The sequence below is a fragment of the Coenobita brevimanus genome, chromosome 44 (assembly GCF_032717465.1).
Source record: "Coenobita brevimanus isolate Jiangsu-jjx chromosome 44, ASM3271746v2, whole genome shotgun sequence".
NCBI lineage: Eukaryota > Metazoa > Arthropoda > Malacostraca > Decapoda > Coenobitidae > Coenobita > Coenobita brevimanus.
The window spans coordinates 6,817,220-6,835,299 of NC_136997.1; the positions used below are offsets into that span (position 1 = coordinate 6,817,220).

The 18,080-nt window shown below is 41.0% G+C and overlaps 1 protein-coding gene across 1 annotated transcript in view; it reads left to right on the forward strand.

Annotated features, from left to right (window-relative positions):
* The window catches only part of LOC145397956 (glutamate receptor ionotropic, delta-2-like), a 177,531-nt gene that overhangs the window by 113,215 nt on the left and 46,236 nt on the right, over window positions 1–18,080 (forward strand). Inside the window, exons 4-5 of the mRNA XM_080270933.1 lie at window positions 3,066–3,309; window positions 5,130–5,279. Coding sequence (XP_080127059.1) covers window positions 3,066–3,309; window positions 5,130–5,279 — 394 coding nt within the window. The remainder of the gene's footprint in view (window positions 1–3,065; window positions 3,310–5,129; window positions 5,280–18,080) is intronic.

Genomic DNA, 18,080 nt, shown 5'->3' on the forward strand with positions numbered 1-18,080 from the left:
TTCACCACTCTATTGTTATCCATTCCCTCCACATGATCATACCATTCAGTACACTCTCTTCGATTCTGGTGTCCACAGACTTCCTCTCCCCACATCTTTCACGAATCACATTATTTCGTATCTTACCCACTCTCTGTACTTCACATACATTCCTCGGGAGTCCCATGTCCACTGCTCTCACTCTTGACTTTTCATTTTCATGCCACACCATAGTCTCACACCCATATGTTAAAGTTGGCACTAACACTCCTTCATGCAAGCCTTGTGCAGCTGCAACACTCAAGCCTTTGTTTCCTATCAAGGCCTTCATTGCTCCAGTTACTTTCCTTCCTTGTGTCACTCTACTTTCCACTTCTTTTGCACATTTTCCTCCTTTTTTCTATCACTGTACCAAGGTATTTGAACTCTCTCACCAATTCCAGTGTCTCTCCAGTCACTGTAACATTGCGCTGGGAGTCTCATTCTCTCTCAGTAACAGTCACTTTACTCTCTCCTACATTTACTCTCAAGACACGATGCTCACAAACATCAGCAAAACTATGCACTAGTCTACCAAGTTCTTGTCCGGTATTTGCAAGTAGTACTGTATCATCAGCACACAACAAATTTGAGATGTTCCATCCATCACCATTCATTACCAACGCCATCCCCCTCTCCATTACTCGTGTTTTTACTTCTCTCATCACCCCATTCATATACGCGTATGTATACTGAACAACATGGAAACATCACACAACCTTGTCGCACGCCCACACCGATCGTGATCCGTTCATGGAGATGCCCATTAACCCTTACAAATGCTTCACTACCATCATAAAAACTCTTGACGGCACCTAGCAGCTTACCATCTACACTGTACATGTGCAGAACCTTCCACAATCCTTTTCTGTCTACTTTGTCGTATGCTTTTTCCAGATCCATGAATGGCATAAACGCCTTATAGTCCTTCTCTCAAGCCTTCTCCACTATCTGTCTTACTGCAAATATTTGATCAACACATCCTCTGCCACTCCTAAAGCCACCCTGTTCATCACTTACCAGGACTTCTGATATCTTTCTTACTTTTTCTATAATAATTCTTCCATATAGCTTCCCCATCACGTTCAATAAACTTATGCCACAAAAATTTTTGCACTCACTTCGCTCACCTTTATTTTTGAACGAGAGTACAATTACAGTATTTTTCCACTCTGCAGGCACAGTTTCACTCATCCATGCCTTCTTACATATCTTCAACAAGCATTTCTTTCCACTCTTTCCATTACACTTAATCATCTCTGCATACACCTCATCAACCCCTGCTGCTTTCCCATTTTTCAGCCACTTTACAGCTTTCTTCACCTGTGCGAGTGTCACGTTTCCTGGTACTGCATTCCTTCTCTGTACAACCCCCAAACCCATCATGTTGACAGTGGCTCTGCTCTCTCTATTCCCATTGATCAGGCTTTCAAAATGTACTCTCCATCTGGTCCTTACTTCATCCTCATGGGTTAATAATCCACAACCTGCATGCTTCACACCTTCACATTTCTTTCCGCTTTCATTTCTACATTTCAGCACCTCCAACCAGAATAACTTCCCATTTTCAGAGTAGTTTGCATTCATTTTTCTTCCGAGAGCATCATTTACCTCCATCTTTTTCCTCTTCACTAGTCCCTTTACATGCTTCTTGCTCTCAGTATATTTAGTTCTTATATCAGTTGAGCCCCTATCCTGTAACCACTTTAGCCACTTCTTCCTCTTTTCCTCCACCGCTTTCTTAACCTTCTCATACCACCATGCCCTACTGTTCTTCTTCGTTGTTACTCTTGCCACACCACACACTGCTTTAGGAGTTATAACTAAGCAATCCCCTTATGCATTCCACAGGCTGTCCAGATCCAGTTCACTCCAATTCACTGATTCTAACTCCTCCCCTACTTTCGTCCTTTATTCATCTGCCATTTCTTTGATGCTCAGTTTCTCAACTCTCAGTCTTTCCCCCTCACTGCTCCTCTCTCTCCTGGTCCACATCACTTCTCTCAGATTGATCTTGCATACCACAATCATATGATCTGTCTGACCTCCACACCGTTCTTTCACGGCCCTTGTATCAGCAACCATTTCCATCATCGACCTCTCTACGAGCACGTAATCAATCAGGCTTCTTTCAACACGGTCCCCGTTCCCTCTATACCATGTATATTTATGTGCATCTCTGTGTTTGAAATACGACTTACAAACCTCCTTTCCTGACACATATCCTTTAGTTGCTTCCCATTATCATTTTCTCCTGGTACTCCTTTACAACCCATTATGTTATCCTCGGGACCAATGCCTACTTCTCCTTTTATATCGCCCATTACGATCATTTTATGGCTCCTGGGCATTTCTCTCACTGCTTCATCCAGCTCATCCCGAAACCTGTCTTTCTCTCTCTCACTCCCGTCCTCACACGGTGCATACGCTACAATCACCGCCGCTTTCACTTTCTCAGACTTGAACTTGAATTACATACACCTCGAGCTGAAACATCTGTAATCCCATTCCAATCTGCCACACCTGATTCATCAACAGAGCAACTCCTTCCTTGCATCTTCCTAGCCCATTCATGCCCGATCTTACACATTTCACACCCTCCCACTCCTCCACTTCCCACCCTATCATCTTTGTTTCACACAGTGCCATCACGGCATATCTCGCACTCTTGAACACATTCACTACTTCCACCCGCTTGCTCTCCTCCTTCAAATCTCTCACATTCCACACACACACACACACACACACACACACACACACACACACACACACACACTAGCTGAAATACCTGGCATTGCCCTGGTTAGTATGAAAAGGAATCCCAATTAGTTACTATTTTGTTATAAAATTCAGCAGTCGATCTGAATATCCATCATTAGTCCCAGTTATATGATTCATCAGTTAATATAACATCTTTGCTTCATACTTGCTTCTGCCTGACAATTTCACTTACCTTAGAACAAATCTCATGTAGTGAAAGAGGTAAAAAACATTCATCCCTTTCTGAGAACTGAATAACTTTATTAGTTGTCTCTTCCTCCACCAAGACCTTGTATGGCTGACTACGGAAGTTTTGTGCCTGAAGCCCTGAAGTCATCCAACAACCCCACTCTGGCTACCTTGGGGGATAAACTGTTCTTAGACACTAATCTAAATCCGTTTGACCCATATGGCTTCCTGCTAAGTAAGGTTCATGCTGGAACTCATGCCCTGATTGTCTCACTTGATTATCTCATCTTTACCCAGCATAAGAAGAAAGTTACTCGTTCTGCCTACATTATGGATGAGAAGGTAAATATCTAGCAAACTCGCATCAATTGCATTATTATAGTATCTTTCTGACTAAATGTTGTAGCACATGAATGATGAAATACGTGATGTTTCAAGAATTATATTAATGAAGTGCTCACAGTGGCCCTAAATAATGTATCTCCTGTTGTCCTCAACAACTGTGCTTCTGTGCTTACACTCTTCCTGGGGACATTCTTTTGTCTTTGTTTGTCAACTTGAACCTTTCCTTCTTGCTGGAAGTTTGTTCTCAATCAGCCCATCCCAAAGAAGGGTGACCATTCCCAGCTCTCTACCTGTCGCCCACTTGCTTTAACATCCTGTAGTTCAAAAGTCTTTGAATCTATTCTTAACAAAAACTTAAAGCACCTTTCCTATCACAACAGTCTTTCCGACCGTCAGTATTGGTTCCGCCAGGGATGCTCCACTGCCGATCTTCTCACCTACCTTTCAGACTCCTGGTCATCCTCCTTTCGGGACTTTGGCGAAAGCTTTGCCATTGCATTTGGCATCTCTAAAGCTTCCGATTGAGTCTGGCATAAATCTTTAATTTCCAAACTGCCCTTTTACGGTTTCTATCTTTCTGTTTGTGCCTTCATCTCTAGCTTCCTTTCTGGTCATTGTATAGCTGCTGTTGTAGACGCCTACCGTTCTTCTCCTAGATCTATCAACAGTGGTGTTCCTCAGGGCTCTGTCCTATCACTAACTCTCTTCCTACTATTCATCAGTGACCTTCTAACCTGTACATCTACTCATACGCTGATGACTCCACCCTTCACCTTTCCATTCGTTTCTCACAGCGTCCATCTCACCAATTACTTCAACAAACAAGGGATAAGGCTATGGCACACCTAATGTCTGAATTGGCTTATGTCTATGAATGAAGTAAAAGTAACCTTGTTTTTAATTATTCAAAAACTTGGTTCTTACAACTTTCAACCACTCCAAATCTTTCACTTGAGTATCCTCTAATTTTCATAATATCCAACTCAATCCTGCATCATCTTTCAACATACTTGGAATTTCATTCTCTCGGGATTTGTCTTGGAAATATCATATTACCTCTCATAAAATCTGCTGCCAAGGGATTAGGTGTGCTAAGCCGACTCCTTGCCTTCTATACTCTTGCACAGTTGTTGATATCATACACAGGTTTTATTTGCCCCTGTTTAGAGTACAACTCTCATGTGTGGGGAGGATCTCAACATACAGCTCTTCTCAACAAGGTGGAGTCAAAGGCTTTTCGTCCCATTAACCCTTCTCCTCTTGCTGGCTCCTTTCAAACTCTGCCTCTGCCGCACTGCTACACCCTTATCTCTTTTCTATCGTTCCTTCAATGGTCACTGCTCCTCTGAATTGTCTGCTTGCATCCCTCCACCACAACGGCGGGTGTATAGTACCCGTCTAGCAACAAACTCTTTTCCCTTTTATGTCCAACCGTCTAATTCAAGAGTTACTCCCAGTCCTTCGTACGTGCAACAGGTCATCTCTGGAACTGTCTTCCTCTGTCTGTTATTTCCTACTGCCTATGACCTTCAGTCTTCAAACACAATGTGTCCAGGCATCTCGAAATGAACAGAACATGAATTTGGCTCCTGTTAGCTTGTTTTTGTTTTGTTTTTTCCTTGAAGGAAACAACCTCGCGGACTTTTTGCCTTTGGCTCCCTTTTCCTTGCATAAAAAAAAAAAATAATAATAATAATGCAGGAAAGGAAGAAACCGTATTCTGTATAATTCATTTATGATAAAATTTCTAATGAAAACTCCATCGTCCATGATCATTTTTTATTTAAAGAACTGATCATTGCTGTACCGTCTTACAGCTCTACAAAGGCTACTTGTCGTGGTTCCTGCGGCGCAACACTCCCTACACCACCATCCTGTCCAATCATCTCACCCGTTTGGTGGAGACCGGAATATTGGCCAAGATATACGAGAATCACAAAGGAAGTCTCATCGGAAAAGAAAGTCAAGTGAGCAAGTGATTACGGTTCATTGTTTTAGCCGTTCCTTCCACCAGAAAAGTTAATTAAAAATTTAGGAAGATAAAGCTGCTAGAAATGTTCAATGCTTTCCCTCCACTATGATTTACACCAGCCAAGCACTGCTTAGTATGCTGTGGCTTAGCTATGAACTCGTAATTACCAAACCATGCAACTATTCATTCAGAGTAAATGAACATTTGTTTTTTAATGTGTGTGTGTGTGTGTGTGTGTGTGTGTGTGTGTGTGTGTGTGTGTGTGTGTGTGTGTGTGTGTGTGTGTGTGTGTGTGTGTGTGTGTGTGTGTGTGTGTGTGTGTGTGTGTGTGTGTGTGCCATTTTTATACAGGAAAACGAAATTTTTCATATATGTAGACCTCCTCCCCGATAAATATTTAGTCACGATGGAACCTGAAAAGATTCCTGTCTACACCCAGACAGGGAATAGGGGCCCTGTAGGACCACCAACCCCATGTGTTCCAGCTTTTATATAAACATGACAATGGTTACTCGGTGGGAGATGTTCGTTGGTGAGTAGTATTCTGTAGGTGGGAAGGGCATGTACGTGATTTTTTTTTTTTTTAAATCTTAAAAACGAAATAGTGCACTCGGGTAGACCTCCACCCTCACCAGGTCTCAGGTAGGATGGGTCGTTCCAGTAAATAAGATAGGATTCCGTTGCGTGCTGAGGTAGATCTTCATCCTGACTATTTACGCTCGGATATGGAGACGGGAGGGGGGGGGGGCATGTTTATGTATGAGAAGGATTACTGGAATGTTTGGTGTAGGTGAGAGGTTGGTAGAGGTGGATTTTTTTTTTTTTTTTTAATGGAGGCAAAAGACGTTTTGCACAGATGAGACCTCCATTCCATCAAGGAATAAGGCAGTTCTTAGGCTTATAAAGGTTGCACCCCCTTACGCCCCCTCCCGTATTGTTTCATCATGTGACAAAAATCTTTTTCTTGAATTACACAGGAACATTAGAAGTCATGAGTTTATCTGTTCATTTCATAACCACTACAAGATGTATAAGCACTACACCAGTACACAGTTGTGGCAGTTCCAGGTGCACAGCGTTACCTCCCATTCATATATTGGTAAGAGTTTCGTTCCAGACTCTGAAACCAGCTGGGTTTAAATTCGCCATACGTCTCTCTTTATGTTTCAGTACACTCAAAAAACACGTCAGCCACCCTTAGGCTGTGACACAGGGAGGTTATGTGTGGCTGCTGTTTCTGGTACATCGCTGTATTGCATAATCAGTATACTGGTGGAAAGTAATTTTAAAAATGTGAGAATTTAGCAAAACTAAAAGCGCTGATAGAGCTCTGTAATAAATGTGTCAATATATTTTGTCAATCTAAAAGTACTTGGTGGAAAAAAATATATATATATATATATATATATATATATATATATATATATATATATATATATATATATATATATCATAATGAACACATTCTTTCACAAAAGAACAGGAAGAAAGTGGACCTGGAGAAGCCCAAATGGAGAAACAAAGAATGAAATCGACTTCATTATAGCAGATAAGAATAACACGATCACAAATGTCTCAGTTATCAACAAAGTAAATATAGGTAGTGATCATAGAATGGTGGGTTACACAGCCAGATTCAATTTCAGAAATGAAAGAAAGAAGATGATTAAAGATAAAAAGATATGCCCAATAATAGTAAACGAAAACAAAGTAGCCTTTCAGTTGGAAACAAGAAACAGATTTCAGGCTCTAAGTAATGCTGAATGTGATATTGATGAACTGAATGACAGACTAACAAAAGTGCTAAGAGAATCGGCGGAGGTAGTAGGAAAACCTAATACAACCAAAGCCAAGAAGTATTCAGAAAAGACATTCGAGCTTATGAAAAAATAGAAAGGAAATGAATGTAAAAACAAAGAAAGATGAAATAGAACGAGCGGAATTAAATAAGCTTCTCAACCAAAGACAAAGAGAAGAAATAAGAAAGAGAAATCTGGATCAGATCAAACAATTAAAAAAGGAAAAAGTCTGAAACAGGTCCGAAGTAAAATAGCACTAGGAAACAACAAATGACATCGCTGAAAGACAAAAACGGTGAAATCATTAAATGCAGAGACATGATGGTGAGGAGAGTTGAAGAATTTTACAAAGAACTGTATGCATCAAAGACAGTAGTACCAATAGCTAACTTTTCAGTTGACACAAGTGAAATACCTGAGGTAACACCAGACGAAGTAAATATTTCTATTAACAATATGAAAAGAGGGAAGGCTTCGGGAGATGGAATAGTAGCGGATTTACTGTTGGATGCAGGAGTGGAAGCACAAAACAGGCTTGCTTACTTATTTATTCAATGTATACAAAGGAAGAAAATTCCCAAAACATAGTGTAATGCAATAGTTATGTTACTTTACAAAAAGGGTGACTCCAAAGATCTTAGTAACTATCGACCCATTAGCATATTACCAGTCATTTACAAACTCATCGCTAAAGTCCTTATGAACAGAATAACAACAAATCTGGAGGAAAACCAACCTCGTGAACAGGCAGGATTCCGAATCCGAAGCGAGTATTCGACTACTGATTATCTATACACAATGAATCAGCTGAGAAAACTACACAATATAATAAACCACTGTGCTTAGGTTTTGTTGCTTACGAAAAGGCTTTTGATTCAGTAAAGCACATAGCAAGTATAAATTCATTGCAAGAACAAGGAGTGAATGAGAACATTGTAAAACTGCGCGAAAACATACATTAAGAGGGACCTGCTACAGTTAAATTACATAAGGACTCAGAAAAAAATTAAGATTGAGAAGGGCGTGCGTCAGGGAGATACAATTTCACCAAATTTATTTACAGCATGCCTAGAAAGTATTTGCAGAAAGCTAGACTGAGAAAACAAAGGAGTGAACATAGATGGAGAAAAGCTAAACCATTAAAGATTTGCAGATGACATTGTCCTAATCTCAGAAACAGCAGAGACATTGCAAGAAATGTTAAATGACCTGAACAGAGAAAGTCTCAGAGTAGGGCTAAAGATGAACCGGAGTAAAACTACTGTTTAATCCACATACACCAAAGAGCGTCATCAGAATAAGCAAAGATATTCTTGAAGAAGTCGAGGAGTACAAGCACTTGGGGCAAATACTAAAATTAATGAAAGATCATTATAACGAAATAAAAAGACGCATTATAATTGGATGGAAAGCTTTCAGTAAACTTAGAGACATTAAGAAAAGTAGCCTGCCAGTTTGTATGAAACGAAAAGTCTATAACGAATGTATAATTCCAGCCATGACGTATGGTTCTGAAACCTGGAAGCTGACAAAATCGATGGAAAATATATTAATCCGTTCTAAGACAGCAATGGAAAGGTCAATGTTGGGAATATCTTTAAGAGACAGGAAAAGATCGACTTGGTTGAGATAGCAGACTAAAGTCAAAGATATTATAGAAAGTATAAAAGAACAGAAACAGAAATGGAGGTGGGCAGGCCATGTATCAAGAATAAAGGATAACCGATGGAGCAAGAGGCTGACTTACTGGACACAAAGAGATTATAAGCGTAGCAGAAAAAGGCCAGACAGAAGGTGGAGCGATGAGATAGAGAAATTTGCAGGGAAAACGAGACGAAGATTGGCTCAGGCAAGGAATTCGTAGAAATGGTTGGGGGAGGCCTTTGTTCAGCAGTGGACTTGTAATTGCTGATGATTATATATATATATATGTATATATATATATATATATATATATATATATATATATATATATATATATATATATATATATATATATATACAGTATATACATATGTGTATATATATATATATATATATATATATATATATATATATATATATATATATATATTACATCTCTCTCTCTCTCTCTCTCTCTGTATCTATCTATATATATATATATATATATATATATATATATATATATATATATATATATACATTGTTACGGAACAGAGAAAACTGTCCCGCTAAGTTCCAGGTTCAAAACAAAAGAGGTAAAATTACAAGTTAAAGTTTAATGCTCAAACTAACAACAAAACATTCAGGACTCATAAGGATAATGTAATGGCAAAAAACAGGTTAAATATATGGTTAACTGCAATAGCCTCTATTAACACGAAATTAGCAAGAGTAAGTTTATCTAAGTCAGCCCTGAATGACAATATATATTATTACAGATACAAAATATTATTAATAAGGGCTGACACCCAAAACACATGAATCACAAAAACCTTACTAGGCCTAAGAACTAACACCTTACGCTACACAGTACAAGAAAAAATGCAATAACAGTTATACTCAAATTACACAGCTGCTAGATGGTTGGAGACTTCCTGAGCACTCACAATAATAACAACTGTACAGGGGAGGACAGAGATGTGAACAAAATGAGGAGTAGATCTAAGTGGCAATTAATGCAGAGACTGAGCTCATTATATAGGGGCCGGCAGAGCTTGATACAACTTGTAAGAAGGACGCGCAAATGAAGCCATGGGGACAAAGATTTGACAATCCTGCTCTGAACAACAGAAAGAACGACTTACTCTACTATAAGGGAGGAGGGGGGGAGTGAGGTAGAACACACTCGTGATCAAACATGCAGCATACTGTACGTTTGAATTACACAAAGGATGATGAAATCATAGGCTATGTAACACCTCCTCACAAAGAAAAAAGAAATTTACAAAGGAAATTTCTAATTACTCTAAAACAATCTGTCTAAAGTCTAGATAAGCAATCTGCAATAACATTTTCTTTCCTCTTGGCATGTTGTATGTCTAATGAATACTCCTGAAGAAGTAGACTCCATCTTGTCAATCTCTGATTTTTATCTTTAAACTTACTAAGGAATTTCAGCGGGTTATGATCGGTATAAATGACTATGGGGTCAAAACCAGAACATAAATAAAATGAAAAATGCTGTAAACCCAAAATCAAGGCCAAAAGCTCTTTCTCAATAGTTGAGTAGTTCTTTTGAGGTGGAGTTAACTTCTTACTGTAATAAGATACAGGATGTTCAATACCCTGATCATCCTCTTGCAGCAAAACAGCCCCAGCTCTTGTTTCACTTGCGTCAACAGCCATCTTAAAAGGCTTAGCAAAATTTGGAGTAGCGAGCACTGGCTGACTTAATAGGATAGCTTTAAGTTTGCTGAAAGAGGATTCACAGTTATCGGTACAGACAAACTTAACTCCCTTTTTCAGTAGGTCTATAAGTGGTGATACAAGAATTGAAAAGTTAAGAACAAATCTCCGGTAATAACCTACTATTCCCAAAAATCTTTGTAGCTCTTTCCTACTTTTAGGTCTGGGAAGATCACTTATAACCTGAACCTTAGCTGCTGCTGGTGCAACATGTCCATCACCAATTACATACCTAAGGTACTGAACTTTAGCTTGACCAAACTCACACTTTGATAAATTAGCTACAAGATTAGCCTGAACCAGACGCTCAAGAAATTTACTGACATGGCATAGGTGATCTTTCCAGTTGTCACTGAAGATTAATACATCATCAATATAAAAAACACACTCTGCCAAACCCTCTGTTACAACATTCATGAGCTTTTGAAATGTGGCTGGTGCATTCTTCATACCATATGGCATTACAGAACATGCAAAAGTCTTTCCTAGTGTTACAAAACATGAGATCTCCCTAGCACGTTCAGTCATAGGTACTTGCCAGTATCCCTTTAACAAATCAAACTTACTTATGTCCCTAGCCTTTCCGATCTTGTCTATGCAATCTTCCACACGAGGGAGAGGGTAAGTGTCTGTTTTGGTTATCTGATTAACACGTCTGTAGTCAATGCAAAGCCGCTGTAATCCCCCTGGCTTAGGGACCAGAGTGACAGGAGAACTCCACTCGATCTGACAGGGCTCAATCATTTTGTAGTCCAACAGGTAGCCAAACTCTTTCTGGATGAGAGGAACTTTCACTGGGTTCACACGGTAAGAAGGAAATTTAATTGGCTTTGCGTCTCCAACATCGACATCATGCATCAACACAATGGTTCTTCCTGGAGTAGCACGGAACACTTGCGGGTACTCCTGCAGTAATGCCGAAAACTCCTGCCTTTCCTCGGGAGCTAGATGAGAAAGCTTAGACTGGAGATCATTCATGATATCAGGATTCTTCCCCAAACTATCACTCAGGCTCATGCTGCATGGGAGAATTTCACTTGCAGACTCGGGTGGAACAGCTACAGTGGAGATTGGGTTATTTTTGTCCCGCCTGTGATATAACTTTAGCATGTTGATGTGACAAAGTTGCTTGTTCTTTCTACGATCTGTTGTGGCGATGACATAGTTGACATCACTGAGTTTCTTCTCCACGAAATAAAGACCACTAAACTTGGCTTGAAGAGGTTGCCCATGCACCGTTAGCAGAATCAAAACCTGATCTCCTGGCTGAAAGTGGCGTAACCTGGACTTCTTATCATACCAAGTCTTCATCTTCTCCTGAGCAGCTCCTAAATTCTCTCTCGCCAGCTGTAAAGCAGTGGACAGCCGTTCTTTGAACTTCATCACATACTCCAGCAGGTTGACGTCATCTTCCTCCGACAGCCAGCATTCCTTGAGTAGCTTAAGGGGTCCTCTTACTTCATGGCCAAACAGTAGTTCAAAGGGTGAGAAGCCCAGTGATTCATTTGGAGATTCTCTTGCGGCAAATACAACGAATGGAAGACCTTTATCCCAGTCTTTCTGATTTTCCAAACAGTATTTCTTGAGCATCGATTTGAATGTTTGATGATATCTCTCCAACGCTCCTTGGGTCTGGGGATGGTAAGCTGAAGACGTGATCTGGGAGATGCCCAACTCTTTCAGAGACTGCTTGAAAACTTTGACATGAAATTACTTCCCCAGTCTGACTGTACCTCCTTGGGCAGACCAAACTTTGTGAAGAACCCTAGCATTTCCTTAACCACGTTCTTTGCTGAGATATTTCTAAATGGAATGGCTTCAGGATAACGAGTAGCCATATCAATCAGGGTCAACACATAAGAAAATCCTGAAGAAGTCTTAGGAAGAGGGCCCACAATATCCACCAACACACGGGTGAAAGGCGCCTCAAAAGGAGGAATGGGAACTAGAGGTGCAACCTTTTCGGTCTGATTAAATTTCCCCACAACTTGACAGGTGTGACAAGACTTACAATACCAGGAAACATCCCTGAAAATACCTGGCCAGTAGAAGTGTTTCAAAATGCGTGCCACAGTCTTCCTCACTTCAAGGTGTCCTGCCAAACTGGAATCATGAGCCACTCTAATGATATCCTGCCTACAAACACGAGGGATGACAACTTGATGTACAACCTCCCATTTACAGTCGGCTGATGCTGTTGGGGGTCTCCACTTCCTCATAAGTACTCCTGACTTTATATAATAACAAGTAGAAGCACCAGTTGACTCTTCCTCACTGCAAGCAGAGTTAGCTAGACCTTTCAACTCAGGGTCAGCAACCTGCAACTTAACCAACTCTTGACGAGACAAATTATCAACACTACGGGGTACTGCCTCATCTGGTGAGTGGTCCAAATTAGCAAGAAAAGTGTCAGCTAGGATAACATCATCATCATCATTATCCTCTAAGTCACCAGTAACTTTAGACTTAGCCCTAGTGACAGCACATGCAGAGAACACATCAGGGACATCACAATCCTCGGTCACAGCCATTGGCTCACTAGACAACTGAGGAGCTGGACACACTTGACTTCCACCAATATCATTTCCAAGTAAGAAAGTTACACCTGACATTGGGAGTGTCTCAACCAACCCAACCATAACGGAACCATTAACAAAACCAGACTCTAAATTCACTCTGCACAGAGGGACAGAGAAATAATTATTCCCTACACCTTGTAAGATTACAGTTTCATCAGAGGAATTAACATTAGAGCCTAGAACACTGGTCAGCATAAGGGATTGGCAAGCACCTGTATCACGATATATTTTAACTGATTTCCTGTCATTAGTGTCCAGAGGACTGACAAAGCCATCAGACAGGAAATTAGCACATGAACTCTTGAGAGTGTCACCCACGTTACTGCTTCATCATGAGAATTTAATTTACCCCTCAAAGCAGGTTCAGTTAACTCAGTTAAAGAATTCTGGGAACTCTCAAGGGTGGACACTAGACCAATTGACTGAATATTTAAAGACTCATTTTTGTTCACATCACACTATCTCCTGAAACATTTCTCCGTAGTATGACCAAGCTTACTACAATAAGTACATTTACTTTTCTTAAATCTAGAGGTGAAGCTGGTATTTACTTCCTGAGAAACATCATCTTTATTCTCTTTCCTCTTACCTGTACTCTGAGTAGAGTCAACGTACTTACTCTCAGCTTTCCCTTTTTCTTTAGAATATCTCTTGTGAGTGAGAACATGTTCATCAGCTAAAACTGCAGCATCAGACAAATTATCTATTCTTTTCTCATCAAGATATAGGCTTACAACTTTATTAATACACCTTTTGAAGTCCTCCATCAAAATCATCTGCTTAAATTTACCAAAATCAGAATCCACATTCTTAGAATTTAACCACTGCTCTAACAGATCTTCTTTGATTTTTGCATACTCAGCATGGGATTGCTTATCTTGCTTATAAGTTGTCCTAGATTTTACTCTATAGGCTTCAGGAACAAGCTCATAGGCCTTAAGAATCAGGCTCTTAACTACATCATAATTATCAGATTGATCCTGAGGCAAAGATGCATAAGTTTCTTGAGCTTTACCGGTGAGAACAGTTTGAAGGAGTACTGGCCAATACTTTTTGGGCCAATTAAAACCTGTAGCTACACTCTCAAACAACTGAAAATACTTTGTTAAATCAGATTCATTAAAAGGAGGGACAAGTTTAACATTTTTAGCCACATCAAAATCATCAGAGCTAGATGATCCAGTTCCACCTTGTTTCATGCGATACTCATGGTCGCCTGAATCCTAGCAAGTTCAATTTGTGCCTGAGCCTGTGCCTGTGCCTCCTGAATACGAGCATTTGCCTGAAGTTCAGCCTCCTGAATACGAGCCTGAGACTCAGCCTCCTTAGCACGAGCCTGAAACTCAGCTTCCTTAACACGAGCGTCCTGCAGCGCTAGCTGTAACTTAGCTATTTCAATCTGCGTTTGCTCATTTGGAGGAGTTACATTAAACAAGCTTTTATTAATAATGCCAACAATTTGATCTTTAGAATGATGAGAGTGAACTGCAATTCCCAATTGTTGAGCAACAAGCTTAAGTTCATTCTTTGTTCTGTTTTCTACATCACACACTGTTTGCACATTTGACAAAAAATCTTTGGCTTCATCAAGTGTAGTAATAGTAGACATCATGAATAAATCACAGTTGCAAAATATCAAGCAATATCCTTATGATAATATCCTGAATATCCTGTTAAGAAGTCGCCAAATTTATGTTACGGAACAGAGAAAACTGTCCCGCAAAGTTCCAGGTTCAAAACAAAAGAGTTAGGTAAAATTACAAGTTAAAGTTTAATGCTCAAACTAACAACAAAACATTCAGGACTCATAAGGATAATGTAATGGCAAAAAAACAGGTAAAATATATGGTTAACTGCAATAGCCTCTATTAACACGAAATTAGAAAGAGTAAATTTATCTAAGTCAGCCCTGATAAAATGACAATACCAGATAATACTCAGTGAATGCAAGATATATTATTACAGATACAAAATATTATTAATAAGGGCTGACACCCAAAACACATGAATCACAAAAACCTTACTATGCCTAAGAACCAACACCTTACACTACGCAGTACAAGAAAAAATGCAATAACAGTTATACTCAAATTACACAGCTGCTAGATGGTTGGAAACTTCCTGAGCACTCACAATAATAACAACTGTACAGGGGAGGACCGAGATGTGAACAAAATGAGGAGTAGATCTAAGTGGCTATTAATGCAGAGACTGAGCTCATTTTATAGGGGCCGGCAGAGCTTGATACAACTTGTAAGAAGGACGCGCAAATGAAGCCATGGGGACAAAGAGTTGACACTCCTGCTCTGAACAACAGAAAGAATGACTTACTCTACTATAAGGGAGGAGGGGGGGAGTCAGGTAGAACACGCTCGTGATCAAACATGCGGCATACTGTACGATAGAATTACACAAAGGATGATGAAATCATAGGCTATGTAACAATATATATATATATATATATATATATATATATATATATATATATATAGTATCCCTTCAATATCCGACGTAATAGAGCCATAGGCAGGTCTGCATAGTGGTCCTGTCCAGATATTGGGCCCCAGCTTCTGGACTTGTACTTATGGACCCTAACTCAGCAAAACACATATACAACTCCCTCTGGACATGTATAGCACCTACTTAAGACCCAAATCACACCAATAAGGGACATAAAGGACTGAAATAAATGCAAAAGAAGCATAAAATTAGGTTTTTGAGGTAGGTTCATACAATATTCAACATTCTGGGTACTTACAAGTCCCTGGCTCCTGGACTGGTAGTTATGGACCCTAACCTAGCCTAACTCAGAAAAACACCTCCCTACTGCACATGCATAGCACCTAAGACACAGCATATTCACACCAATAAGGGACATAAAAGAGTGAAATGAGGTGTTTGAGGTAAGAATAGTATGGAATATACAGTAGAGTGCAGTATGGAACATTCTGCCTACTTGCAGCAAGTCCATGGCCATCTCGATGAATAACCGCCTCCTCTCAGACTCTGACAGCAAGAAGGATTTCCTGAAGCACTTACAGTACACTGTTCATGAAGTCTTGCACTGAACTTAGTCATTCGGACTCAGAAGTCCATTCTCTTCACATTGCGCACTCTTGTCTAACTTATGCTCCATTGTAACTTAAGTGTTGCACTCTGCACTTTAAGTCTTTCCACTCTTATAACCATTTTCTAAACGAAAAACACACAAGTTAATTTACGTTAAATTTAATCTAAAAATTGTTTGTCATTTCACTCACAACTGTAAATCCTTAACACAATGCACGGCTTTTTTCACTGCACAACACTGTAAATTCCCGTGTGGTCTAGTGGAGAAGTTCTTGGCATCTAATCACTGTCAGAGTCTGAGAGTAGCACAGGGAGGTGACCTAGGGGTGTGTCGCTAGCTCGTGGTGATGGCGTACCCACTGCAGACGACTCTGAAGACAGACGCAAACTCATGTAGAGCGGTGACTCCACCATGGCTGATGTGCTGGGCTGTGGCTCGGAGCATGAGGGCCTGTCTTGGGGAGGCAACGGAGTGGAGTCAGGGCTGGGCACAGCAGGGGTCACAGGCCTGGAAAAACTCTCAATGGTTGATTGACGCAAGGAACGACGATTCTGACATTTATGATGCGCTGCCTGAAAGCAAGCACTTCCTCCACAAGTCCTAAGGGCCCCATCTCCCTGTTGCAGTCCGGGTGTTCCAAGTAGTCCAGAACGAACTCTAGGTGTTCCCGGAATGCGCTCAGCTTGGGGATGGCTGGAGTTGTGTCATGCTGAAAGGAGTCCGCATCATCGTTGCTGTCCTTGTCGGAATCTTCAAGCTGGGTACTGACATCTGCAACTGAAGATGCAATCTCGATATCAGACAGGGTCTGATACCCATGATCGCCCTCATCCTCATCCAACCACTCACGCACTTCGTCCACATCAACATTGTTGCCATGCGTATGTAGACGTGCATGAAAGTCATCCACGTCAAAACCTAGGAAATCATACTCCACATCCGCTCTGAGAAGCAGATGAGACCAACCATTTTCTAGAGTCTTGACAGGGATTTCCTTCCATGCACTGGCCCAGTTGTAGATTGCAGACTTGATGTTGTAGCGGCGAAGGTTTTCCAAAGTCCGCTGGCCTTGGGCGTCCCGTTCCTCCCTGCACTCGTCCTCGTCCTCAAGAACAACCATCACCTCGTCCAGGAACTTCCGGCGGTATAGGCGCTTCGTTGCCGCAATCACTCCTTGGTCCATTGGTTGGATGAGAGCAGTCGTATTAGGTGGCAGAAACATGCACCTAATGCGGCCATTCTCAGCCACCAAGTCCTTGTCGCACGGGTGGGCAGGTGCATTGTCGAGAAGGAGGACCTTTACCTGGTCGCGTGGGATTCCCAGTTTCTCTGTCTGGTAATGTATGACCTCCTTGACAAAATGGCGGTGGAACCAGTCTTTGAAGATCTGGGCTGTGAACCATGCCTTCAAAGAATGGTACCAGACGACAGGAAGGACATCCATCACCCGATGAAGACACCGAGGCTGCTTTGCGCGGCCAACAATAATGGGCTTAAGCCGGTGCATGCCATTAGCATTGGCACAGCACAAAGCAGATATCCGTTGCTTGGAGAGCTTGCGGCCAGGTACATGCTTCTCCGTCTCCTCGGCTAGAGTGTTTGTTGGCAAAGAGTGATAGAATAAACCAGTTTTGTCAGCGTTGTAGACTTGACTGAGAGTGAGGCCCTCCCTGTCGATCAAGCCCTTCACCTTGTGCCGAAACTCGTCAACTCCATCCTCGTTAGCGTCCAAAGCTTCACCATGAGCCTTAAGGTTGGTAAGGCCATGCCATAGCTTAAATGCGAAGAGCCAACCCTCGGATGCCTTCAAGTCTAGGGCGTCGTGAAGCTTGGTGAACTTCTCAGCAGCAGCCTTCAGCTCCGTACCACGTACCATCACACCAGCAGCACGTTGCTGTCAATACAAAGTCAACATCGAGCAGTCGACTTCAGCAAACTTGGAAGTAAACATCACCTTCCTCTCCACGTTCCGTTTGCCT